At 46.3% G+C, this 27,875-nt stretch overlaps 1 protein-coding gene across 1 annotated transcript in view; it reads right to left on the bottom strand.

The window, feature by feature from the left end:
• Positions 1–27,875, bottom strand: part of LOC114046986 (disabled homolog 2-interacting protein-like) — a 52,026-nt gene that overhangs the window by 8,393 nt on the left and 15,758 nt on the right. Inside the window, exons 3-11 of the mRNA XM_027867629.1 lie at positions 20,960–21,104; positions 20,525–20,669; positions 17,130–17,366; positions 13,320–13,521; positions 12,841–13,019; positions 10,070–10,952; positions 7,686–7,838; positions 3,563–3,756; positions 893–980 (exon numbers count right to left, since the gene is read on the bottom strand). Coding sequence (XP_027723430.1) covers positions 893–980; positions 3,563–3,756; positions 7,686–7,838; positions 10,070–10,952; positions 12,841–13,019; positions 13,320–13,521; positions 17,130–17,366; positions 20,525–20,669; positions 20,960–21,104 — 2,226 coding nt within the window. The remainder of the gene's footprint in view (positions 1–892; positions 981–3,562; positions 3,757–7,685; positions 7,839–10,069; positions 10,953–12,840; positions 13,020–13,319; positions 13,522–17,129; positions 17,367–20,524; positions 20,670–20,959; positions 21,105–27,875) is intronic.

Below are 27,875 nucleotides of genomic sequence, written 5' to 3'. Positions count from 1 at the left end.
GGTCACACAGCTATTCTCCAGTAGGTTCTACATGCTAGGGCTTCTGGTTATAGAACCAGTGGTTTTCTGGTTTGTTTTTTTCCTCCTCAATCCTCCTGTGCCATCTCTAATGCTATGTCCTATCCCTCCTATTAGATCTAGGCTTTTAAAAAACAGTATCTTGCTGCATTCTAGTCATAAGGCCTATTCTAACAAATCACAATGATAACTAAGAGAGATTGTATTTACCTCCTTGTGTTAAAATTTCAAATTCATTCTGGGAGTTGGTGGAGAGACATCTCAAGCTGGATCAGCTTCCCTGTTGCTTCACTTGAAAATCATGAGGTACACCCTCTGCTTTTTTAACTCTGTGACAAAGGAGTTCTATCCTATCTGTTTTTATTGTAATATTCAGGTCTTTTCTCCCTCATCTCACATCAAGGGCTAAGGGACAGTGGACATGGCTAAATTCTTCAGTATTTGAAATGGCCATCCCAACCCTGCCATGCTAAAGGCAGTTGGGAAAATCTCTTTCCCTATCATTCTCACCTAAGCATTGGGGCATCATAACTCCAGAACTAAATCTTCATGACATTTTCTGATCCCACTTTGAGTGAGAATCTCCCTTCCACCCTGGCCACCCCCTACCAGCTACAGTGTTCTTGTTTCTGTAGTCAAAGTAAGCATGTCAGGGGAAAGTTTCCCTTCAGAGGACTTTCACACTGCCCTCCCCAAGTGAGAACAAGTGCATCACCTCCCCACATGGAAATAGCTAGCACTGTTCTCAAACATGTGTGGGTGGCAATAGGACAAGGACTAATGGAAGCTTGTTCATGTAAACAAATGGAATTGTTCCCTTCCATCTTGGAGAAGTAACAAAGTAGAGATACTAATGGGGAAAACAGCTCCCAACCTGGGCATCAATAATCTTCTGCTTGGAGTCCACTGCTGCCTGCATCTCTGCATGGTCCTTCTTTAATTCCTCCTCCACTGACATCAACCTAGAGAAAGAAAATAGGAGCGACACCCATGACTGTGAGATCTTTCTGTCATTGACCACACACGAGAGTACAAGGGTTTCCTCTAGAGAGGGAGCTTTGGTGAAAATCAGGCCTGACAGCTTTGTGAGTGAGGGCAGGCCTTTGGTTCCTGAGCAACGCTGAGACATAACAGAATTACACACTGTCAGAATTTGAGGTGCTCACGGACCAGTAACAGAGTTGAAAGGATCCTTAGAACAGAGAATGTCACACAGCTGGAAGGGCCCTTAGAACAGACAATGTCACAGCTAGAAGGGCCCTTAGAATAAAGAATGTCACAGCTGGAAGGGCCCTTAGAGTGGAGAATGTCACAGCTAAAAGGACCTTGGGAACAGAGAATGTCACACAGCTGGAAGGCCCTTAGAACAGACAATGTCACAGCTAGAAGGGTCCTTAGAATAAAGAATGTCACAGCTGGAAGTGCCCTTAGAATAAAGAATGTCACAACTGCAAGGACCTTTGGAACAGAATATCACAAATGGAAGGGATAACATAGAACACAGAATGTCAAAGCTAGGAGGTAGATTTTAGAATAAAGAATGTGTAGAAGTCAACTTTGCTCCAGTGCTTCTATTCTGGAAACTGTCCTTTTCATGAGGTTTGAAGTAAGGAAGGATGTAATGTAGTCCCCCTTTCCTTCTGTAACCTCAGGCTATACCCTCCTGGGTCCAGGAAGATATTTTCCAACTGATGAAGACAGCATAATATAAACAACCCCTAGGTATTCCTTAATTACATGCTCTTGCCTAAATAACTGTATGTGTTTTTTGACTAGCTATTTCAACTTAGACATTCGATAAAAAAAAAAAAGTCAGGATGTAATAGGTCTCCCGAGTGCTTTCACACATAGTATGTAGATAAGATATTTTGATGCTTTAAGAAGTGAGAGTCACTTCCTAAAGAAGTGCTGTTTCTCATCTTGGCCAATTGTTTTGTTTGTTAGGCGTCGTTATTTTTAAACAAAAGTTTTCCACGATCTTGCCTGCTAAAACCAAGAAAGTGACTTTTCCCCCCACAATAGTTTTTAGAGATAGAAGACATCATCTAGTCTAATCATTTCATTTTACAATATAGCAAGCTGAAGCTCACAGAAGGATAGTGACTAGTCACACATCTATTAAGTGGGCCAGTTCTTCTGACTCTCAGTCCAGTGCTCTTTCCACTATGCCACAAGAGTGAGAACTCACTCCAGCAGCCGACAACCAAACTTTCACACAGAATGGCCCAAATTCACTAACCCTACAACCACAAAATTTTCCCCTAGTTGCTACTGAGCTGAAGAGAAGCCAAGAGACCCGATAGCTTTCCTAGAGCTCTAATACGGAGTCCTCCTCCTCCCTGCATCAGCCTGAGCCAATCTCCGCCAGACTCTGCCACACAACACCAGAGCCTGTCTGAGGTCATCATATGGTTGGCATCTGTCTGGTCGCCATGATGTCGTTTGCCAATCTGTATTCTAGTTCCAACAATCACAGATTGTTAGGTCTGCAAGACTCAGAACTCATGAAGTCCAATCTCTCATTTTACAAAGAAGGAAACTGAGGCCCAGTGAGAAGAAGTTGACTTCCCCAAACTACACAAAAGGCTGGAGACAGCATTGCTGGGACTCAAGTTCAGGTCTTCTTCCTTGTCCAGAGTTCTTTCCATTGCCCTCCTTTGGATTCCAAAATGACAAGGCCTTAAGGAGGACATCTAAAGCCTCAAAGGGATGCCCTCTCCTCTTTCTTCCTTCTCATGAGCACCTGTGGTCTTGGTTGCTAAGTAGTACCTCCTTATTGCCAACTCAGCGAGGCATCTGCACTGAGTCTTGGGCCTTAGGGTTACATAATAAGTTGGTGACTTTGAAAGACAGAGAAAGACAGAAAGATTGGGACAGAGGTTTATTCAACTTTTTGAACCAAAATTCTTAATGGTGTAAGTAATACTGTCATTTTTTGTTTAATACTGTCACTTATGTTTTACTTTCTTAAAACTTCCCAAATGCTTTGCCATCTAATGTCTAATTTGATCCTCACAACACCCTGGGGGGAGAGACAGAGAAGGGACCATTACCTACATTTTATAGAAGGGGAAAGGGGGGCCCCAAAAGTTATTTGCTCAAGGTCATACAGGGAATTACATAGGTAGACTCGGACCTAGGACAGAGGATTCTTGCCTCCCAGCCTGTGTTCTAATAAGCTCCCATTTCTAGAGCCCTTCCAAGTTACAAAGCCCTTTCACAGCTCTTATCACATTTGACCCTCAAAAGGTAGGTACTTTGACAACTAATATTTTAGCTGATCTTCATGACCACCCTGAGAAAACGGTAACATAAGCATTATCTTATTTTAGTCTCATTTTACAGATAAAGAAACCAGGATCAAATTGCCTGCCCAAGGTCACATGGTGAATAGAAGTGGCAGAGCTGGACCTGGCAACAGATTTTTTCTATCTTTTAGACTACGTTGTCACACTTTTCTGCTCTCAAAGAAAGACAGAGACAAAGCATAGGAATGGAGGAAGTTCAGTGACACAGACATGGGAAAGGGCTTTGCCCAACTCACCTGCTGATGATCCCCTTCATCTGAATCTCCTTATCCTCCTGCTGCCTCCGTAACCTCTCCTCCCCCTCCTCCAGCCGAGCCTGGTACTCCAGCATCAGCTTCTGGGTCGTCTCCTCTTGGCACTTGAACCTGCTCTCATACTCTTCTAGCTTCTTGGCCGAGATACGCAGCTTGTCCTGTAGCACTACAATGTCCTGCTGGGACAGCCCGCAAGCAGGGACACGCATGCACATGCACGCACACGCAAGATAAACACAGAGCGGATTGGTCGTTAGCATGCTTCCTGCTTGGGATCTCACTGATACCTGGAGCATGAGCTCCCCCATGAATCCAAGTGAATTGTTAGGCCTGGGCTCCTATCTATTCCTCTCCCATACCATATGACACTCCAGCCCAACCCGATGGCAAAAGGTGCTGTCTGAGGAAGAACACCCTTGAGTGACGGGGATGTTTAGGATTTTGTTTGATGTTGTAGAGAGTATGAGCCTGGGATGTACAGCTCCTTGATTCCCACTTATGGGTGTGTGTGTGTGTGTGCAGGGTTTGGGGGTGGGGGAGGGAGTTGTCAGGCACAAAGGTGCCTTCATCATGATGCTGAAGAAGATAATCCATCCAACTGAGAGGAGGCTGGCAGAGACAGAGAAGGGGCTAAAGTGTAGGCAGGCAAGAGCACTGAGTCACTAGGCAGACCAAGTCTGGTTGATCTAGAGTAGTGGTTGAGCCCCACGAGGATCTGATTTTGAGAAAGGAAAAAAAAAAAGGAAAGAAAAAAAAACCCAACAGCAAAAAAATCAGGCTGAGAAAGGAGAGAAGCAGCAATGGTGCTCTGGGCATGAAACAAGCAGGAGAGGCGGCACCTGAAGCAGACCAGAGTAAGGCAGCAGAGATGGAATGGATCAAATGACCAGTATCACCTAGCAAGGAGGAGCCAGGAGGTCCCTCGAGCCCCTCCTCTCCCCATCCCCAGTGGAATCCCCAAAGGGTCAGTTCCTTTCAAGGGAAATACAGGGACACTGTGGTGGCTGAGCACCACATCGAATCTTCCTTCTGACACCAGCTTTCCCACTAAGGGACTGGGGTGAGAAGGATTTTTCACTGTGTACATATGTCATGATGTCATTAGAAATACCAGGGGTGGGAGATATAATCAGGAATTCACAGAGAAACCAACAACAGGCCACGACTGATAATCCCTTTCAGGTATGTTGGTTTTCTTTAGGCCAGGAGTTTCTAACCTGGCCTCTATGAACGTACTTTTTAAATATTTTGATAACTATATTTCAGTAAAATTTGTTTCCTTTGTGACTGTCATGTATTTTTATTTTATGCCTTCAGAAACACCATTCTGAGAAGGGGTCCATAGACGTCACTACATTGCCAAAGGGGTCTGTGACACAAATATTAAGACTTTAGGGCCTTACAATCTCTCCAATAAGATGGTACCCCCAGGCCCTCAACAACCCTCCAGGAGGCAGAAACCTCAGAGGAAGGCTGGCTGATATAAAGCAACAGGGCGTGAGGTGATGGGTGAGAGGAGCTAGTCTGCTGAGGGGCCTCTCAGGGCCCAGGATAAAAGGAATGTCCTGACTGAGGCATACACAGAACTGTGATACCCATCATCATAGTTCTGGGAATAGAAGTATTGGGCCACAGTTAGAATTCCTCCAGTTTGGGCAGAGTCCTGTGGAAACTATGCAGAGATGAGGAAGGAATCATTTTCTTTTAGGATCACAGGATTGAGATCTAGAAAGAGACCTCAGACCAGCTTAATTTTACAGCTAGGGAAACTGAGGCCCAGAGAAGTTGTAACAATCCCAAAGTCACGCAATTAGTGACAGAAGAAGGATTTTAACTCAGGTCTTCTTTCCACTGCACCACATAGCTCTGGAGCATCCATGCCTGGGGTCTGGCAAAGAAAGTTTTGTCAGCTGGCCACTAGCACCCTCATGCCTATAGGCAAGAAAGTATACTGGGAAGAGTTCTACTCTTTCAGGCTACACAAAATGAGCTAGAAGAAAAGACTACCTGCAGATCAGGTCCCAAGAAGAGCATCCAGGACCAGGGAGATGCAGAGAGCTCATTCAGGTGGGGCAAAGTCCCCTCCCAGGAACGGATGGGAGATTATGCCTCTAGAACGGGAATTCAACAGGTAGGGATTCCTCACCTTATAGGAACATAGGATCCAGATCTAAAAGAGACACTAGGAACTCATATAATCCAACTTCCTCTTATAGCTGAGGAACACGATATCCAAAATTAAGTGACTTGCCCAAGATGGCACTGGGAGCAAATAGAAGAAGCAAGATTTGAGCCCAGGTCTTCTGATCCCAAGTCATTTGCCTCTTTCTCTACTAGCACAATCATAAAATAATGGGGGAATGCTAATACTAACTACTGATGCCAATGGCTGATGTGATGAGAAGGTAATGGGAAGCATTATGGGGATAAAGAGCTAGGGTGAAAGGAAAGAGGACTGGCTATCAAACTTGCATCTCCCCAAAAATTGGCCTCCTTCTTCTTCTCTACCTTCAAGACAGAGCTTTGATCACAGTCAGCACTAGAGTTAGGAGACCACTGCACCTCAGCTGAGTCCACTCATTACCTCCGATGGAACTTAGGCTTCTCTAATGAAGCCCAGCACTGCCTTGTAGAAACAAGCAATGGAGGCCAGGAAGCCTGTAGCACCCACTCAAAGGGAGAAAGAACTGAAAATCCTCAGGGAGGAAGAGCCCCAAAAGGTCTAAAGTCTGTCCTCTGACCCTAAACATCTGTTTCCCCACAACTAGCACAAAATGATAGGGTGTTAGAGCTAAAAGTGTTCTCAGAAATTATCTGGGCATCTAGGTGGTGCAGTGGATAGAGTGCCAGGCCTGGAGTCAGAAAGACTGACATTCCTGAGTTCAAATCTGGCCTAAGATACTTACTAGCTGTGTGACCTGAACAAGTCACTTGACTCTGTTTGCCTCAGTTTCCTCATCTATAAAATGAACCAGAGAGGGAAACGGCAAACCGCTCTAGTATCTTTGCCCAGAAAACCCCAAGTGGGGTCAAGGAGAGTCAGACACGAGTGAAGAACAATTAAACTGAAGCTTCCCATGTTACATATGAGGAAACAAGTTCAGGAAACTTGATTAGCCCAAGGTCATGGATTATCATATTTTGAGCTAGAAAGGAACCTGAGATATCATCTAGTCCAATCCCTTTATTTTACTGATGAGGCCTGCAGAGGATAAAAGCCCTGATCAAAACCACTGAGGCAGCAGGGGCAGAAATGGAACCCAGAACCCTCTTCTCCCCAATCCAGTGCCTAGGGCTTAGAAAGAGCAGAGTCAGGCCCTGAAGCTTATCCTGCTGACTTCCAAGCCTGCTGTTGTTTCTACCACCCCATGGTCTTTTCCAGAAGATTCTACAAGTGTTTCCTGCATCCTAATTGTTCAGAAGGATGTGATACCAACATAGCTTGAGGAAAAGGATTTGGTTAAGTGTGTGGGGTACAGGCATGGGGAAGAAATTTCCTCACTTCCAAAAGCACTATGGGAGAAATCCCCATATTAATTCAGCACAACACTGAGCACTTTTCATTCACCTGCCTCTGGTGGACTCGGGATCCTGTCTCTGCAGGGTCCTAACTACAGGGCCAGAACCAAGACTGTCTTAAGCCCTAGGGATGTTAGAGGGGCTGCCCAAGACAAAACATTTCCTAAGGAGTAGAAGTGAGAGGACAAAGGCAAAGGGCTCTGAGGCTACAAGACCACAGGTTTGAGAGGGACTTTAGAGAGCCTCTCAGATAAGGGGAAGTTCACAAGGCACCAAGAACACACAGCTAGGTTTGGAATCCAGGACTCCTTTCACCACATCCTGCTGCCTCAATGGGTGTGTGACTGTAATAATCCTTGTAAGTCATCAAGGAAAGAGATAAAGCAAAGATGGACGGGGCTGGCCGCAGGATAGGACAAGTCTGAGTAGAACTGTTCCCTGGGTCACCCAACTGCACTGTACCCACTCCCACTTTCCAGTCCCTCCTTCCCAGCCCCAGTATGGCAGGGTCACCACACACCAGGCCCCTGAGCTCTGCAGGGCTAGCTCCCAGTCATGGAAATGCCAGGGACCAGTCTCAGGTTACCTTTTCAGCTTGGCTGAGTTCCTCCTTACTCCTTAGCTTATCCCTGTGTTTGGGGTCTGGGTCAAAGCTCTCATCTTCTAAAAACTGCATGTTCATATTCAATAGCCAAGCGGCAGTGCGGTCCAGTGCATTGGGGTTCACAGGTGAAGGGGCCTACAATGAGACATACAGCCAGAACCAGAGAAATAAATGGCAAGAACCAGAGGGGCGTGGGACCTGAGGGGAGGGGTGAGGAGGGTTGGGGTTAAGGTAAGGGGATAGGATGGGGGGGACTGAGGTAGAAAAAGGTTGAGAGATGAAAAAATTGAGGAAGAGGAGAGAGACAGAAAGATGAAGGAAGAGAGTAGGGCTGAGAGACTTAAGAGAAAGCTCAAGAGTGAGAAAGAATATGAGAGGAAGAAGAGGAAGAAGAGAAAGAAAAAGAGGAAGAAGAAGAGAAGGGGGGGGCTAAGAGAAACAGAGAGGCAAAAAGAGGGTGTGAGAGAAGGACAAAGAGAAGAATAGGGGCCAAGGAAAGATAAACCAAGAAGAACTAAAATAGAAAAAGAAGGTCAGAGAGAGGTGGACAGAGTAAGAGGAGGAAGGACTCAAGACACACAAAGACAGAGAGGGGAAGAGAGAGAAGGGCAGAGACAGAAGCACAGAGGAATTAAAAGACAGGAAGAGAGAAATACATATAAAGAGAAGAATAGAGAGAAAGATAGGAACACAGTGGTAGAAAGATTGAGTGACTAATACAAAAAGAGGAAGCGGCAAAGAGAACCAAAGATAGAGAGAAGGGAAGAAATGAGAAGAGGAAGGAAGGAGAAGAACTGAATGTTTTCTTCTGACAAAGTTTAAACATTCGAATGCTTCATCTTTTCAGAGTGGAAGACACTACTGCGGCGGCCAGCTCCCCGACACCACCCCATTGGGAGAACGGTCTCTAGCAGGGGGGAAGTGGTTTGTACTGAACCTTCCTTGGTCTCCTGCCCCTTGGCCACTGTGAGTGAGGGTTCTGAAAGCCTGGGGTGAAGTGTGATGCCAACTGGGCCAATAGGGTTTGCATACACAACTTTGTATGCACATGGATCTAACCACTGTACTAGCCAGCCTAGAGAACTGTGCCTAAGACTAAGTGGAAGGGTGACCTCCAAGTGGGAAATGTAAGGTCATCACAAGGTCATTAGAAGGACCAGGTCCATAGTATCATTGAGTATTAGAGTCAGAGAGGGCCTTAGAGATCATCTAGTCTAATTCATTTTACAGAAAGGCCACTGAGGCTCAGAAAGGGGAATTCACTTGCTCAAGGTTCCAAAGCAAGTCAGTTGCAGTGCCAGGACTCAAACCTCTGGTCTTCTGACTTCTCATCCAAGTCTCTTTCTACTAAACCACACTGTCTTGGTTTATCGGTCAGGGCTCTCATTCAAAGCCTCAGGACCACCATGGTAGGATAGCAGGATTATCAAATCCACCTAGTTTAAGGGCAATGTGGCAACACCCTGTCCCATGTAGTTGGCAAGACTTAGGACTTTGAGCTAAGCCTCCCTACACAGGGACAGTATGGTCTAATAGGTAGAGTTCCAACCTTGGAGTCAAAAGAGACCTGCACATGAATACTGGCTCTGATATTGCTGTGTGACCCTGGGAAAGTTACTTTATTGAGCCTTACTTTTCTAAGCTATAAAATGAAAACAATATTTGTACTACCTTTCTCTCACAAGGATGTGGCAAAGAAAGTGCTTTACAAAGCACCTGAGAAATGTGAGTCATTATTGTTATTCAATGTCTATGCTATTCATAGGAACTCCATCCTGATACCCCAACCCCAGCCTGTCATTTCCCACTGGCTTCTTGGAGGACTGTCATAGCTCTTGATAGAGGGGTTGAAGCCCCAAGGACCAAGAGGTAGGTACTGTTTTAGGACAAGGAATACTCAAGGCAAAAACTTTTCCCCAAGTTGGAAGGCCTACGGTAGCAAACCAAGGATGGTCAGACATGAGCAGTGAGAGACACTCCCTGACCATCTTAACATTCTCAAGGAGCCCACATGTAAGCCTGTAGCCTGCTCCCTGCTGGTGAAATGAGGTCTGATTGGGCACCGGCTGGAGCATGGGATGATGGTTCTGGGTATGGAAGTTCAAGGCAGACTTAGGGATGTGGATGTGAAATGATGAGAAGTAATAAAAAAAAATAAAAGCAGAATAACCACTCTTCCTGTGCTGGGGGGTAGAAGGGGAACTGTGCCTTCAAACCCAGTTCCAGGACCCCCCCCCACCCCGAAGTAGCACAGTGGAGGTCCCGTTATGGACCTGACCTTGGAAATTAGATCAGGAAGCTTCTGACTCACTAAGGTGCACTGGTTCCTAGAGCCAGGCCGGCTCCCAGGTCTTACAAGGACTGACCTGTTTGTGCATGGTACGCTGCTTCATCTCAGGGCTATCCCCCTTGGAGGAGGATGACTGTTGCCTGAGCCGGGCTCCACTGCCCGGCCAGTCAGGGGAGGAGGACATCATGCTCCCGCTTGATGGCCTGGGGTACTGCATGGTATTCAGGAGGGAAGGCGGCGTCCGGCCCCGAGTGACAGGGGGAGGAGGGGGAGGCGGCGGCTGGTCTATCCGCCTCTGGGGGCCGGCACTATTCTGCCGCGGCACAGCAGACTGTCCACCCTTTTCTGTCAGCGACATCTGCCGCCTTGCCAGCTCCCCAGGACGCCGGGCCAAGTCCTCAGCGGCAGCGCTCCCAAAGCCACCCCCACTATGTTTGCTGGCCGCCAGCTCCTCACTGTTGCTGTGAGAGCTCAATGAGCTATGGCATTCAGAGCCCGAGTCCCCTAAGCCCCGGGGTGAGAGGGGCAGGCCAGCAGCCATCTGATACACAGGGTTCTGGAAAGAAAGTGGCGCTAGCAGCTGGGGCCGGCCCGGTGCACCCTCAGAGCTGGGTGTGGTGGGTGTCTGTCCTGCCCGCCGCACCGTGGCCATGCCCACCAGGCTGTTCTGGGTTGTCCGGGCTGTCCACACACCCTGTAGCTGCCCTGTGGATGACTGGCTGTCATTGAGAGGGTCTGAGGCCCCTGGGGTGCTGGTGCCCCCATCCAACATCCGACTGTCCTGCAGGTCCACCATGGAGAGGCTTTTGCTGCCGTTAGACATCTGGACATCGGGCTCATTGGCCTCCGAGTAGCTCGAGCTCCGGGCAGGGGAGGGTTGGACCCCAGAGGACCTTGTGACAAAAAACAAGTCCTTGTTTTCAGGGGTTGGAGATGGTAACCGTGTGAAATCTATCAGACTGCAGGGAAGAAAAGCACACACAAGGGAAGGGGGTGGGGAGGGAAGGAGAAGAAGAAGAACCATAAATGCTATGCAAAAGCGCAAAATAAACAGAATAAATCAATCCAGGGAAGAACAAGCAGGAAGATTATTGTTTGGGAAAAGCAAAACAGCCAGGGAGACATGGGCGGAGGTTTGGGGAGGGGATGGGGGGAGGTCTATGGGGCTCACGGTGGGTGAGGCAGAAAGGAGAAGGGAGGGAGGGAGTCATGGCACTGGAGGATTTGCAGCTGGAAGGGACTCTTCATCTCATCTAGTCCAACCTCCTTTTAAAGTATGTGGATCAGATGAGGAAACTGAGACCCAGGAAGGCTAGAACCCCTCATTGTCAGACTTCAAATCAAGAGCTGTTTTCACTCCGTCAGGCTGCCTCCTTGTTCGTGCAGACCTGGGTGTGGGACCAAGAGAACAGATGTGCTTCATGCTGGGGAAGGGCTCCACTTGCACACAATCTAATTGGCCTTCTGAGTGTCCCTCTCTGATACTGGGTATTGTGAAAATGACGGTGGAAGAGCTTGTTAACGTGCGGTCCTCCTTTCTCATTCTTTATCAAGATATTAACTAAAGCACAGAACACAGATCAGAGCAGACTCCCCCTTGAAGAGGAAGAAAGAAACACAGCGAAACCCAGTCAGAAGTGGGCAGAGGGAGACAGCTGGACCCTAAGAGACAAAACTCTCCTGTCTTTCTCTCCAGGAGCCAGGGAGAGTATGGCATCAAACTCATGTACTTCTGAGAACAGCTGAAACAGACACCAGTGAATCCTTGGGAGCATGAATTGCAGAGAGGGGAGAAAAGAAGAGAGAGAGAGGAGATAGCGTGTGTTCAGCAGGGAAGAAAGTATGGGAATGATTGTGTGCGTAGCCAACTACACAGAGGGGAGGCACCTACCCTACTCCCATACTTCTGCTCAAATGACCTCAAAATCCACTGTTAGAGATTAATTGCTTGGGGCTAACACTTTCCTGTCTGACAATTCTCTTGTAAAATAAAAATGCTTCTGGGAGAGGGTAGCAGGGTGAGGAGTTTATCAGTGACTAACACACTTTAGGACCTCATTAGTAATTAACACCTCTGTGCAAAGGAGCTGGTCAGAGCAATCATCAGGGCATGGCACTGAGGCAGGGAGAGATCTAAGGGCTAATTTTAAACTGGAACAACACCTCAGAAAACAGGCTTCAGGGGAGTAGTAGGGTGCCCCTGAGTGGGAAATGAATAGGGTGCCCTAAATAATGAGAGTGAGTGTATGAGTGTGCTTGAGTGTTTGTGTGTATGTGTGTCAAAAGGAGTATCTTTGTAGGTAAACATATCAGTCATAGATGTGGGGCTCTATGAAATGACTTTATCAAAATCTCCTTTTCCAGGAGTTCTACCAAATGCTGAGCCCCAGTCTCAGGTGACCCAAGGGGAAAGAAAGGAAAACAGGTCCAGTTCAGGGAGGGCTGGTGACTGCAGTAGAGACACAGCAGTGGCTGAAATGGATTATTGATGTTCTACTTAATCAATCAACAAGCATTTATTAAGCACCTCGTAGGCACTAGGCAGTGTATTAACTGCTTCCTAAAGCCATTCAGGAAGGGGTCCACAAAAGTCAAAGCTTTAAGGGACCTTAGAGATGCTTCAGTTCAATCCCCACATTTTGCAGATGAAAAAACTAAGGCTCAAAAGTGATTTGAACCAAGTTATACCCAGGCCATCTGACTCCAGACCTGGTGCCCTTTTCAGACTTCCCTCCTAAGCACAGAGCAGAAGAAGACCCCATGTGGGTCTGAGGCTGGATCTGGTCTTCCTCCCACCATCCTTTTGGCCCCAGTCTTGCCACCCAACTTATGTGCCAAGGTTCTTACCCAGACAGATCATTCTCAATCACCATCTTCTGCAGCCCTGCAGAGATGCTGCCCCCTGTACTTGGGGTAGAGGCTGCATGCTCAGCTGTCATTGACAATTGCACGCTGGCTGGATTGTTCAGGGCTGTGTTGACGTCCCTCAGGATCCGAGGCAGAGGCCCGAGCTTGGTGACCGTACTCTGCAGAGAGACGGTGAGACGCAGATATTACCTGCTGAGGAATGGACACAAAGAAGAGAGGGGCTCCCTGGGTCTTATCTGGTGGCCTTCCCCTTTCTCCTTTCACCGTAGTGGACTTCAGGGATCTGCTGTTCTCTTCTGTTTTAACATGCTATGTAGAAAAATCCTATCCAGCTCTAATATTCTCTGATCGAAAGTGTCTTCTGCTTCTAATGTTCTGCATTCTCTGACATTATAAGGCTCTTTTTTGATCTTTTCCTTCCTCCTCCTCCTCCCCCTTCCCACTCAGCCCTGTAGTACCTGCTCGAACTGAGAAATGACCTCCCAGAGCAGGGAATGCAAAGTGGAGAGTTCCCGCCCCAAGTCGATATAGCCCTCGAAGCCGGCTGTGTTTGAGATGGTCTCTGGGTTAGAGATCTCCAACAGGAACCGCTGCATGTTTGTCCACTCGTGTTCCAGAAACTGATTCATGAAGGACATGTATTCCTCCTTGCTGCCAAACCTGGCAAAACAGGGGTAGTATGAGCCCCTTGTGGGAGCCAAGCTAGACTCAGCCTAACATCAAGAGGCTGTCTCTTACTCTGTCTGGAGCCCGTCCTGCTGATATCCCATCCCGAAGACTGCATGGGAAGGAAAGGGATCGAAGCTAAACCCTAATGTGTTGCAATACACACTTTCTCAACTTAGAAGTTTGTCCATGAAGTCAGTGCTGTAATGGGAAGGGTGCTGGACTTAGAAGCAGGAGTCTCGGGTCTGAGTCTTGGCTCAGACCCTCATTAGCCCTGTGACCATGAGCAAGCCGAAGCACTGTACCTCTCTAATCCTCTACTGCCCCTTCCATCAAATGGGAATAACAATGATCTCAATGTCACAGGGTAGCTGTGTGTTACAGGGATGTAAGCTCTCATAGAAAGAACCCTGCTTCCTCTGATGCCTTAGTGTCCTCACTTCTGAGCCATCTAGATGCAGGGGGAGAGGCTATTTCAGGTGATGCTTTTGGAAGGCTCTATGGAGGAAGAAGCTTGTTGCCAAGCTGCAGGGTGATGAAGTTTTTGGCTGCAATAACTCTTAAAAACAAAAAAAAAAAACAACCATCTGCTTTGTTACAGGAGGGCTACAAGTTGAGTCGATAGAGGGAGTATTCAAATCAACAAAATTAAATAAACTTGCAGTATTATGTGACTATAGTATGATGCTTAAACCTCATCACCCCCTTCTTTTTCTTCCTTCTTCTGCAAGAATCCCATTTGGAAAGAACAGAAGGAACTTAATAGCGACCTGAAGCAATGGCTGTCTTTTTTTGGGAAGAGGGAAGGCTAGGGAACAAGAATTTATTAAGCGCCTACTATGTTCCAGGTACTGTGTTAAGTGCTTTACAAATATGATCTCATTTGACCCTCAAAACAACGTTGTGATATGTAGCTTGTTATCCTAACTTTACATTTGAGGAAACTGAGGCAGACTTGCCCAGGGTCACACAACTAGTATGTGAAGCCAGATCTGACCTCAGGTCCTCCTCACTGCAGGTCCAGGGGGTCTATCCACTGTGACCTGTGACCAAGTCACATCAACTCACAACCGCTTGTGTGGAAAGGCTTTGCTATTTGTCCCTGGCTGGTCTCCTCCTGCTCCCTAAATGTGGGTCCAAGCCATCATTCCTTGCAATTGGTCAGTGTGCAAACTCACCGCAAGACCAGTTTGACTTAACCAAATGTGATCAGGAAGACAAAACTGAGAAGAGTTTGATATTATCTGCTACTTTGAAATAGTCAATGTTGGGAAGCGGGGTGGAGGGAAAAAGAGCACTGGATTTCGGGTCAGGAGACTTGGGTTTGAATCCCTGATATGTCATTTACTAGCAGCCTGACCCTGGACAAATCACTTTCCCTCTGTAGGCCTCAGTTTCTTCCTCTGCACGACGAGAGTTGGAATAGATAATCTCTAAGCTCACCGTCAGTTCTTGATCCTATGGCCTCCGAGTATCCATGGTTTGGACTCATCCACAACACTGTTCCTTTCTAATATCACTGCTAATTAAGCATTGGCTTATGAGTGAATGTGGGGAAATGTAGCTAGCATGCATGAACGACCTCTTGGGCAGGTCCCAAAGGAACAGATTCATTCTCTCCCTTCTCTCCACACCAACGTGGGCCCTGGTATTATGTCGGCAAAAGCCACCCTAAGTCCTGTCAAAGTGCCTCATGGTTCAGGGCCTTACTTTACTCATTCCTCCTGATGACATCATGGGACATCGTAGCCAGCACACACAGAAAGGAGAGCCAGATAACCCCTCAAGGGCATGCTCTGGCATCCTGGGAGGGGCAGGGAGTGCAATGGAGTTTGGCTCCAAAGGTTCTTGGAGTTGTACTTCCTTCCATTGTCACTTTAGGAAACTTTGGAGACCAGGCCTAGCCTAAGAGCCATGAATGAGAAGAACGTGTCTGGGCTGTGAGGGGCAGCCCTTTCAATGACTTGTGTTCTCCCCCTATTTTCCCAGTGAACTGTTGGGGAAAATAATCGCTTTGGGGCTCCTACAAGTAGGACGCTGCTCTTGCTTCTCACAGAGGGTCTCCCACCACCCTGGGCCTGGACTTTCTAAATAGACAATGTCCATAGCCCTTCTGCAAAGCCCAGAGCATACATTTGGGGTAGACAGAAAAGAAACAGAAGCACTGAATTTGAAGCCAAAGAAATGGAGACCTCATGTGAGTGTTGCCATACATGACCTGTGTGACCTTGGATAAGTCACTTCCTCCTCACTAAACCACAATTTTCTCCTCAGTAAAATGATGATAATTCCTGCCATGCCTCCCTCACAGGGTTTTTCTAAGGCTCACAGATGACACAAAAATTTTATAAAAATGGGAGCTATGACTGCTGATCTCCTTGCTGTCTCTAAAACATACATATTAAGCTCATTCTTATCTTGGTTCAGGCAGCTCTCCAGGATCACATGACTTGAGATGCCCTCTCCACAGATCTAGCTCTTTCTCTCCCTGGAAGTTAAGACTCATCTCCTCCATGAAGCTTTCCCTGACTACTCCAGGCTATGGCCATCACCTCGACTGAACTGCTCTAACACCTGCTGACTATACCGCCCAACTGCCACTTAGCCAACACTGTGATTTATGATCATTAAGAGTAAATGCTCCTATTTCCAAAGCTCATTCAAGTTTACATGATGCTTTCTTCCCAGCAAACATGTGCTGAGTCCTGACAGCAGATGTCCTTGAAGACACCGACCCCCCCTCAGACTCATGGAGGAGAAAGTGAAACTCAGAAGGGGTTTGCAAGGTTATAGAGTTTATAAGTGGCTGAATCAGGACACAAAGATCATGATGAGGTAGTGAGGAAGCCATTCTGCAACTATCAGACACTACAGAAAATTGAGTGGTTACTGATTGCCAAGAGATTTAGTATCATTTTCCCCTCTGAAAAATGAAGATAGCAATGTTTGCACTCCTGACCTCCCGGGGTATAGTAAGGATAGGAGAGAGGAGAGGAGAGGATGGGAGAGGACAGGACAAGACAGAACTGGACAGGATAGGAACCAGACCAGTGACTTCACTGGCATGAGGAATTCCTGGATGAGAAAACTCTCTCAAATCCAGCTGCATATACTTAACTAAGCTGTGTGACCCTGGGCAAGGCACTTAACCTCTGTCTGTCTCAGTTTCCACAATTGTCATATGGGTATAATAATAGTCCTTTGCACAGTGCTAAGTAAGTGCTCCTTCCCTTTTTCCTTCCTTGTTTTCTCCTTTCCTCCCCACTTAAAGAGTTGCCGAGGGCATGGAAGGTTACCTGACTTGCCCAGGGAACACAGTCAGACCTTGTGAGAGACAGGATTTGATTCCAGATCATCCTGGCTCTGCAGCTCAATCCTCTACTTCAGACTGCCTGTTACTGTGAAAAGAGCCTACCCTCAAACTGTCAGGGGCTGCAGAGACGGGAGCTATCATTATCAGTGGTGTTGATAATAACACAATGGTAGCAGGAGCTCTTTCTTGGGTTCCCATGAAGGGAGAGATAAAGGGTGTGTGTGTGCGCGCGTGCCCATGCACACACGCATACCTATGCTTATCTGTTACAGGGGGAGATTCTACTCACTTGGCAAAGTTGGCCAGGTTCTGAGTGACCTTGGCGATAAGGGTCAGTGTTCGAGCTGTCCGGTCGTCTGGGTACTCCTGGAGCAGGCTGAAGAGGGAAGGGGACATGATGGCAGGGCAGAGGAAACGCAGGAAGAGGGAAGCACTGATGAGGCGCTCACTGATGTCTGGCCGGCCCCGGTTACTACATTCCTGCCTCCAGGAGGCAAAGACTTCCTTCAGCTCCCGGGGGAAGACACTGTGGGGAAAAGAAAGGGAGCCCCGAGGATTACCCTTGGCTGAACTTCAGAGGTGGCATCAACCCACAGGCCGCCTGCCACTGAAAGGAGCCCTGAACATGGATTTAAAAGATCTGGGTTCTAGTAGCAGCTCCTTTACTAACTAGCTGTGTGATCTTGGGAAAGTCCTTTTCTAAACCTCAACTCCCTCATCTGCAGAGTGGGAATACTACTTTCCTGATGACAAGTGCTACAGAAACATGAGCTGAACTCTCACCTCACCTCTCAGGCCTCCTTCCTATCCAAATGGTGCCTGGGCCTGGCAAACAGCAATGAAACCTAAACAAAGCCTTCTGGTGTCTTGGATACCGCTTCACTTTGTCAAAACAAATACTCATCCCTGAAACACCCTGTCACGGAATCATCAGGCCACATGACATGGCCCCGTTCCCTGAGAACAACCTCAGCTCTCCAAAGAGCTCCAGTGTAGCCATGAGACTCTTCAGCTTAAGGGCCAGTTAGGAGACAAGCCTGGTTTGGGGCAGAGGGTTCTTGGTGAGGAGGAACAGAGGATAAGGCTGGAGAGGTAGAGAGTCCAGCAAGATAGAAAGGGAGTCTAACTGGGAGTCAGGAGACCTTGGTTCAAATCTTGGCTCTGACACATCCATTATATAACCTTGGGCAGTGCATATGGCCTCCCTTTCTGGGTCTCAGTTTCCTTTTCTGTAAAGTGAGGAGACTGAATTAGATAATCCTTAAATTCCCTTTCCTTTTTCACTTTCTTTATTCTAAAGTGACTTCATGTTCTATCATTCTTGGTTCTAAGGTCCCTCCCAGTTCCAACACTGTGTTCTAAGGTTGTTTCTAGTTCCAAAATTCTATGGATTAATGGACCTTCTAACACAATTTTCGGTGATCTATGTGCTAACACTGTGTACTCTAACATCCCTTCTAGCTCTGCCATTCTATGGTCTCTTTTATATCCTTTTACATGCTAAGGTCCCTTCCGGCTCTGAGGATTTAGGTTGGGGCCAGATTGTCAAAGGCATTAAATGTTAGATGAAGGAGTTTGGATTCAGGTAGTGGGTAATAGAGAATAATGAAAGTTTACTTATTGATCCACACCTCCAGAATATTTATTTAGCAGTCCTTAATCCTCACAAAGAGATAGGCTGCCAGATCTGACTCAGGAGTTGCCCCCACAAACAGGAACACCCCCCCTCATCTTCCGTCCAGTAGGGTTAGCCTGGCTTTTGTGCTGCCCCATTCCACTTGCCTCTGAGCCCCCTGCTTAGAGCTTGCATGGGTCTTAAAACCTGTCAGAACTAATCTGGGTGCATCAGCAGGGAGAAGTTCTCCTTCCCATAGGGTCCTGGGAAACATCACTCTCCTCTGGGCTTTGAAGAGAGGAGGCAGTAATTGTTTTAACAAATCCCAGCATTGCTTTGTGTAGGGCCTGGGCCTATCATTCATCACACAACTTTCTTCTGGGAACCAGCAGCAGCTTGCTGAAATTCTGCTTACACTGAAACTTTCCAGATGTCCAAATCATGCCCTAATTATAACAATTTTTGGTTATTGTACAGCTTTCCAGCTCTCCCTCCCATAGCCCCGACCAGCCTGCAGACTCCACTGTTCTATATAAAGCCTGGACTGATCTTTACCTTATCTTGCCTGTTCCACCAATCCCAGGCTTCCACCTGCTGGCTCCCATTACTTATTCCCTAGGAAAGGTGAATGAGGAGGAGGAAGAAAACACTGACTGCCTAACTACAAACCCTCTCCTTTTCCTCCAACCAAGAGGCTGGATTCAATGCTTCAACACTCATTAGATCCTCAGCATTGAATAAGAGGGATCTGTAAATAAGCTAGAAACTATCCCTGCCTTCAAAGAGCTTCCAGAAGGGTTGTATTGTAAAGGAGTAAAAGCCCTGGCCTGGGGTCTAAGCCCAGCTCCACTTTACCAGCTGAACAAGAGGCTAAGTTGTTTCTTTGGACCTCAAGGAAAACGAAAGGGTTGGAATAGGTGACCTCTCTCATCCCTTCTAGCTCTGACCCTCTATAGCTGGGGGGGAGGAGGAAAGTCCCAAGAAGCTTGACAAGGAGGGATATTTGCTGAAATCAGTCTCTTTATTTTATTTCTTATGTGAATAAGTGTGATAAACTTTAGGACTTATTTGCTTTCACCTTGAAAAGTCTCTTTTATTTAGGTCTATATGCATGGTAAACTCTAAAAAGTATTCCTTTCATACTGAATAAGGAGTGTGGGAAGGGTTACTGAAAGTTAAGGGATACAGGCACCAAAAAAGGTTATGAACCTCTAAAGTTCAGTCCCTTTGAGCCCTTCTGAGCTCTACAATGACATAATTTAAAGTAGCAGTCGGGTGTGGTGGCACATGGCTGTAATCCCAGCTACATGGGAGGCTAAGGCTAGAGGAGCTCTGGAGTTTGGGAGTTCTGAGCTACAATGGCTTGTGCTGGGTGCCTGCACCAAGTTAAGCGTATTGATACCATATTAATGGTGAGCCCCCTAGGAGGAAGGAGCCATCGGGCTGCCTGAGAAGGGTTGAACCCACCCAGGTCAGAAATATAGCAGATCACAGCTCCTCCATCAATCAGCAGTGGCATCAGGCCCATGAATAGCCTGGGCAAGGAAGGGACACCTAGTCTTAAACAAATAAATATGTCTAGTAATAGTGGGATAAGACACATACCTAGTAAATGCAGCAGTGATAACAACAGTTGATATTTAGCCATTGCTTTCTCTATTACAAAGTGTTTTAAAACCTATTATAATATTTCACCCTCACAGCCAATGTGATGTGACCTACAAATTGGAGGGAGCAGGGGACGGTGTGAATAACTTGATAAACCATTCAGTGTTATAGGAATGGGCATGTGGATGTGGGAGTGAATGAGGAGATGCTCTTTCTACCATAGTCAGGAAGCTCCCCCTTCTCTGCCTTCCCAGGTGACCTCCACTGCAGCCCCAAGGAAGTCAAGGGGGAGGGGGGCCTGCTGATGGGGGTAAGGGCAGTGGTAGGGTAGGGGGCAGAAGTGTCCAGGCAGGGAGTAGTGGGTGGGGGGAGTTGCAGGGAGGGAGCAGCATGTGGTTGGGGGTGGTGCAGCAGTACATAGCTGGGGCAATAAGGTGGAGGGTAGCACAGGGCACACTGACCAGTAGGAGTTGATGATCTTGCAGAATGCCAGCTCACAGCACATCTTCAAGTTACTCTGGTGCTCGGGGAGGTCTGAGGATGAGCACTTGCTGGGGTCCACCTCGCAGTTCTCATCTGACTCATACAAAGCTTTGATAAACTCACCTGAAAAGAAATGTCCCCACCATGGGCAGGTGGTGTGAGGTCCCCTGGGCTGTGTGGGAGGGCAGCCTCAGGTAACAATATCATTGAATTTGAGGTGTGGTGGGGGAAAGGGTCTTCCCTCTTAGAATAAGAGTCACCAGAGAGCGAAGGCTCTGTCTCCCTCTTACACCAGGGGCTTCTTCAGAGTACGAGCCAGGATTCATCCTCCCCCACCCCATTCTGGATGTTCCTTTAGGTCTCACACAGCCCTCCTCCCCCCCATCCCTGGCTCCATGTCCAGTGACACCAACCTAAGGCATCCTGCAGGTACTTCTGGCCCACCAGCTTAAGATATTCCTCAATGGCCTTGGTGGCTAAAGTGTTCTCTCGGAAGATGAGGTGTTCATTCTCCCCACAGCGGTCCACCTCGGACATCATCAGGTCTGTGAGGAAGTCCTGCAGAGGGGAGTGAATTGGGGGCCTGAGGGAGCACATTCTGTGGAGGGGTCCTTGTCCTGGTGGGAAGTAGACAGGGCTTTTCCTGTCTAACAGTAGGGCTTCTCTTCTTACCCCAACAAAGCAGATTCCTACTGTGAACCAAGATCCTTCCAGATCCCTATTAGGGTTAGAAGTGGAGTTCAAGTCTCCGGCAACACAGTATAGTGAGAGGTATGGGATCCAGAGGCCTGAGTGCGTACCTCAACTGAAACACTTACTGCCTGGGTGGCCATGGACCAGTCACTTAACTTCTTTAGGGGTCCAGCTAATGCAAAATGAGGACAAAAATATCTGCTCTACCTATTTCAGGGATATTATAAGGCAAATGTTCATCAATCTTAAAGCAGAATACCAACATGAGTTAGTCCGTGTCACCACTACCTAAAAGTGTGATAAGGGAGATGGGGACCCAACTTTTGGCCTCTGGCCACCCCCATTTCTGCCCAGTTTCCCAGGATTTGGCCTCTCTTGACTTTGGGCAGAGGAATATTATGTTCAATGAGGGAAAAGAAGGCAATCTGGAACCAAGTCAGACCCTCTCAGGTTCTCCCCCTCAACAGCATCTTCCTATTTTAGTTTGAACCAAGATCTAACATCTTCCTGTTCTAGTCTGAACCAAGATCATAGGATTTAGAACTGATAGGGACCTTAGAGGTTAGCTAGTCCAACATCTTTATTTCACAAATGAGGAAACTGAGGCCCAGAGAGGCTAAGTAACTTGCTCAAGGTCACATTGTCAGTAAATAGCAGTGTTGATCTTTGAACCCAGGTCCTCTGATCCCAAATCCTGTCTCCCCAAGGAAGGAAAAAAAAAATTCCTTGCAGGGACCAGAGCCGAACCAGTCCCCATCTAATCTTTGATATGCACATGCTCGAGCTCACTCAGCTTTGACCCAACTGGTATGTGTACAGTAAATAGGTTTAAACTACAAGCAAGAAGACTGTGTCCCCTTCCTCTCCCGACAGAACTCTAGACGTTCTCAAGCCAGGTCTTCCGCTGCGGCTGCCTCTGCCAGGTGGCTTCTAAGTTCACAAGTCTGATTTCTGAGAATTTTAGAGGCCAACGTCCCCTTTAGCCCCAATGCCGGCTGAAGTCTCAGAGAGCCTCTGAGAATTTGGGTTCTACTGAGGAGAGGTGGCAGCTAAAGTTGCTGAGATGCCTCTCCCTGCTTTTCTGGTCCTTATCTAGTCAAACTCAGCTACAGGGCAATGGTCTTCCTACTTTGCTCTAAGCCAAGACTGTTCCAAGGGAATGGCTTCCAAGAGTAGGGATTTGGGGGAGACTGGGGAAGTACAAGGGAGGATATGTGAAGGAGAGACATGGAGACTCAAGAGAGCCATGATAGCTTTCTACTCAGCACTTAATACAGTGCCTTGCACATAGTAGGCGCTTAAATGTTTGTTGATTGATTACAAATATTTGAAGGGCTGTCATATGGAAGAAGAAATAGACTTCTTTAGCTTAGCCCAAGAGGGCAGAACTAGGATCAATAGGTAGAAGTTACAGGGAAGCAGATTCTGTCTCAAATTTTTAAGGAACAACTTAATCAGAACTATTCTGAAATGTTGCCTGGATAGGTAATGACCTCCTCATCACTGGCAGTATTCAAGCAGAGGGGGGAATGGTCATCTGCTGTGGATGCTGGAGAGGGGATTACTACATGGAGTATAGAGTTGGGTTTGACAGCCTTTAAAAAAGTCTTTTCCAACTCTATTCTAAAATTTTAAGATTCAGAGAATTTGGGAATTCTAGGATTCTAAGATTAGAGGATTCTTGATTCTATGGCTGCCCAGGAAAACAACCCAGCCATGTGGTAGCACCAGGGAGAGCCGCCTTCGCTTTCTTAGAAGGACTGAACTTTGTGCTTTTGTGTTTTTCACGACAGAGAATAAATCGCTGTTGTCAGATCCCCTTCACAGCAAGTTTCTGGGGGAAACACCAAGAGGGAAAAACCTCCCTTCAGCAGGAGAGGCTTAGAAAAGAAACCCACCAACACCCATCTATTCAGAGCTGCCTATAAAATCCCTGTGGGAACAAAGCCCCCCTTCCTCCTCCTTTCACTCCCACAATTAGCTCTCCTGGTTTCTGGGTATAAGAGGGGTGGGGGGTGTGTGGAGTTTCCTTAAAAGAGAGACAGAAACTGGTAACAAGGAAAGCCTTCTAGCAACTTGGGAGAGAGTGGGGAAGAAATAGGAATGGGATGAGAGAAGATGGATATATTGAACAGAACAGGAGTGAGGAGGGTAGCAAGAAGAAAGTAGTGGGAGAAAGGGGAAAAGAGATGATGAAGACAGAGAAAGAAAGATAAAAAAGAGACAGAGAAAGAAGGAAAGTGACTTGTCCAAAGTAAATCAGGTTTATCCTCCCAACTCCCAGACTGGTGTGCTTTATAAATTTGGCTCTGTTTCTCTAAGTCTCTTCACAAAACTAATCAATCAACAAACTTTTATTAAGTACTTACTACGTGCCAGGCACTGGGATACCAATATAAAAATGAGACAGTCCCTGTCCTCAAGGAAAGTCTGGAAGGGACCTTAGGAGATCATCTAGCCCAATCTCATTTTGAAGATGGAAAACTAATGGATTGGAAAATATGACAAAACATAAGCTCTTTATAAGAACAGGTAACACATACATATGTATATGTACACACACACACACACATACACACATACAATCTTTTTTGCCTTTACTTCCCCAGACTAGAGCTTAGCACATTACAGGGCAATTTCACGTGCTTAATAAATGCATGGGAAAAATGGCAAATGTTGGAGGGGCTGTGGAAAGATAGGTGCACTGATACATTGTTGATGGAGCTATTCCTTCTAGAAAAAACTGTACTAAAAAAGTCACTAAATGGAAAAAAAGCTTATTGACCCAGCAATACTATTACTAGGCATATACCTCAAGGATATCAAAGAGAGGGAAAGGAAAGGTCCCCTATAAACAAAAATATGTACATGAGCACTTTTTGCCGTAACAAGGAATGGGATGGGAAATGGATACTGGTCACCTGGGGAATGACTAGACTGACTGGCATTTGAATGTAATGGGGTAAGTGATTTCACCATATGAAACTATGACTATGAAGAATTCAGAAAAACTGGGAAGGACTTGTCTGAACTGATTCACAGTGAAGTAAGAAGAACCAGGAGGATAATTTACATGATGTCCACAATAATGTAAAGGAAAATAACACTGAAAGACTTCAAAATTCCAATCAGTTCAATGATCTACTTTGACAAAAGTAGACTGATTGTGAAGCACAGTCAGTAGGCTATAGGGACAGACTGAGGTACAGATATGGCCAATGTATCCATTTGTTTTGCAGGGTTGTACTTATTTGTTATAAGGAATGATATTTAATAATATTTGTTATATGATGTATTATAATACATGATATTATATAACATTTAAAGAATAGGAAAACTGGTTTGCCTTCTGAATTTAAGGTTTTAGGATTTGAAGTCTATGGTTGATAAGCAGTCATTCTGTAGCTATACTGTTGAAACTCATGCCTTCAAATAAATATGAATACATGCACATATATATGTATATATACATACATATACATATATATACACACACACACATGTGTACATATACACATAACACATACACACACCCCTTTCATAGTGGAGCTCCGGCTTTCTGTGGCTGAGTGAACCCAGGTGTGAGGGATTCCCCCCTAGGAAATATTTCTCAAGACACCTTACTCTCCTTCTATAATTACATTGCATGGGGGCCAGCATCAGCGCTGCCTTCATCTCCCTGGACTTACTAGACAGATTGAGACAGTTCCATAGGGATCCTATTCTATGAAAAACAACATCTCTGACAATCCCTGAGACTCCAATCTTTTCTAATTCCAGGCCAAACTCACTTTCAGAAAACATGAAATACCCAAATCCAGATGGTCCAAACAGTATGGCAGAAGGACCTCTCCCTTTACAGAAAGCCCTGTCAATTCAATCCACAGAATCCCAGGAGAGAAGGGCTCCTTATCAGGGATGCAATAGAAGATTCCTGCCCTAGGTGGGAGTTTGGACCAGACAACTTCTTGGGTCTCTTCAATTCTAAGAATTTAAGTACAGTACAGGGGGAAAGTACCAACCTGGCAGTCGGGAGACCTAGGTTCCAATAATGACTTGGAAGCTAAATTATTGTGTGACCTTGGGATAATGTCGGTGCTTCAGTTTCCTCATCTGTAAAAAATAGTATGGGGTCTCTGAGTTCTCTTTCAGTTCTGACATTCCATGGACACCAGTCCCTTCAAGCTCTAAGGTTCTATCATCCCATCTATGACTACAGATAGGTTCCAGTCCCTGCTCTGTCACTAACTAAAATGTATCATCTTGGGAAAGTCACTTTCCTTCCCTGGGGCAGGTTCCCTAAGGTTCTTTCTGGTTGGGGACATTTTGTGTTCTAAGGGCTCTTCCAACTCTGACATTTCAGAGTGACGTGAAGGGACTTTAAAGAAGCAGAGACAGAGTGACATTGTAAAAACAACATTAGACTGAGGATGATAAAAGGCAGATAAAACCTTTCCCTGCTTCCACCTGGGGGTTTCCCTACAGGGTGGGCATTGATCCTTGACAGTAAGGCCAAGGCATGGTTCTCTCTGTCTATCCTCAGTCCTTCCTTTCTCATTGAAGGCTGAGTCCTTCTTCCTACTGACTTGCCCCAGACATCAGCACTGTGTATATCAAAGCTGGCTTCCCCAAAGGGCCCTCACTCGGAGCAATACCCTCTTTCTCCCTCTCCAACTCTGCCACTGCTACTTAAAGGATCCAAATTAATTTTCATGAGTGCTGTAACAGAATTAAACCCTTGGGCTGAGCCCTGGAAGGCCAAGAAGCTCCATGCAGGTGGATTGGTTGGTGTTTTATAGCTTGGTCGTGGCAACTGAAATGTTGGTCTGATAACGGCGACCCTGACACAGCCATAACTCTGGGGGTAGCCCAGAGGAATCTTGTCAGGGTGGTAGAAGTAAAAGGCTGGCTCTTGGGTATCACAAAATTGTAGGTTTTTTTTTTTTAAACTGAGAGAAGCTTTAGAACAGAGAATGCTAGAATACAGTGTTAAAATTTTAAAGGATTGTAGAGATAGTCTAACTGACTCATTTTATGTATGAGGATACTGAGGCATCACGAGGGGCAGTGACTTCCCCAAGGTCACAAAGCTAGTAAATGGTAGAGCCGGGACTACACCCTGGGTCTCCTGACTCTCGGTCCAGGGCTCTGCTGGGAGATCTCTTAAGACAGAATAAGCCAGGCATAAAAGTCCCTTTCTATCCCTCCTACCATCAACATACAAATTTACATGCAAATGCAAAAATATCCTTGACCTAGAAACAAAAATATATGTTTACCTTTGTAATTAAATGTGTATCTCAGATATAATGCCTTGAGCCATAGACCTTATCCTCCCTTTTTCTTAAAGCTCAGGGCTTTCTTTGAAAGTTGTTCTCCCTATGCCATTCCCCCCAACACACACACACACACGCACACATGCACCACATATATTTTCCTAGAAGCCATATAGATCCCCTAAATGGACTTAATGGGTGGTGCTTACAGGGCTACTCAATGGGGAGAAAGGATTCCCCCGACATTCTCTTTGGGTGACCATTTCTACTCTGGTCATTGAGGAGTTGAGCCTCTTAGGAATCTATTTCTTATCTGTTTCTTCCCCTTTTAAGGTAGAGGAAAAAAAATCTATTTGAGAACTCATATTCACAAAAGGTCATTAAACCTGTCCAAAGCAGTCTGGTGCAGTGGAAATACTACTGGTTTTAGAATCAGAAGACCTGGGTTTGAGTCTTGGCACTGTTATTTGTTAGTTGTGTGACTTTGGGAAAGCCGCTTCTCCTAGAACTGCTATTTGCTCATCTATACAATGAGAGGGCAGATTCAATCTTATCACTAACGTCTTGGACCATCAACAAGGCTTTGGGGAAGGAATACTAGATTTGAAGTTGGAAGGAACCTAACAGACATCAATGTCTTAATTTTTTTGAGGGAGGGAGGGAGGGAGGTGGAGACTTGTGATTTGATTAGTGTAGGGAACTACTGTGGTAGTGAGGATAAAGCCCAGCAACTAGCCAGCAATTTACGGTCTTAGAGAGTTCCCTGGGGTACCAAAAGGTGAAGTGACTTACCCAGAGTCACATGCCAGTAATAGTTGAAGATCAGGACTCAAACCCAGGTGTGACTTCACAGCTATCTCTTGCCTCTGCTCTACGCTAATAATACCCCTCTCTCCTGATTTTATAAATGAAGAATTGACACTCAGAGAGGCAAATGACCTGCCCAAGATCTTACATACAGCTGATACTAGCAAAGCAGAAACAGGAGCAATCATTTCCAAAAAGGAAAGTTTGACATTTCAACCTCCACAGTAGCTTTGCCTTACTGATAGCATCAAGGAAAACATACTGCCTGGAGCATTAGCATAGGGAATGAATGACTGTGACCTTCTTATGAGCTCAGGCAGGCAGAACACCAGGATCACACTCTTCACTTCTTATCCCACAGCAAGCATTAGTTATGCCTCTCTACCAGAAATGATAGCGGGTGTAAAGAGTGAAAAAAGCTTTTTGAGGGATGTTCTGGTAGTGATTTATCCTATGAGCTGCATAGTCCAAAGGCTGATTCTTCCAGGTCCATCAATCACATCTATTCAATGTGCTATTGTGGTTTTGAAAGGGAAATGAGGCTTTTTTTTTT

The sequence above is a fragment of the Vombatus ursinus genome, unplaced genomic scaffold (genome assembly GCF_900497805.2).
Source record: "Vombatus ursinus unplaced genomic scaffold, bare-nosed wombat genome assembly UNPS02014786.1, whole genome shotgun sequence".
NCBI lineage: Eukaryota > Metazoa > Chordata > Mammalia > Diprotodontia > Vombatidae > Vombatus > Vombatus ursinus.
This window is presented reverse-complemented; position numbering and strand designations above follow the sequence as displayed.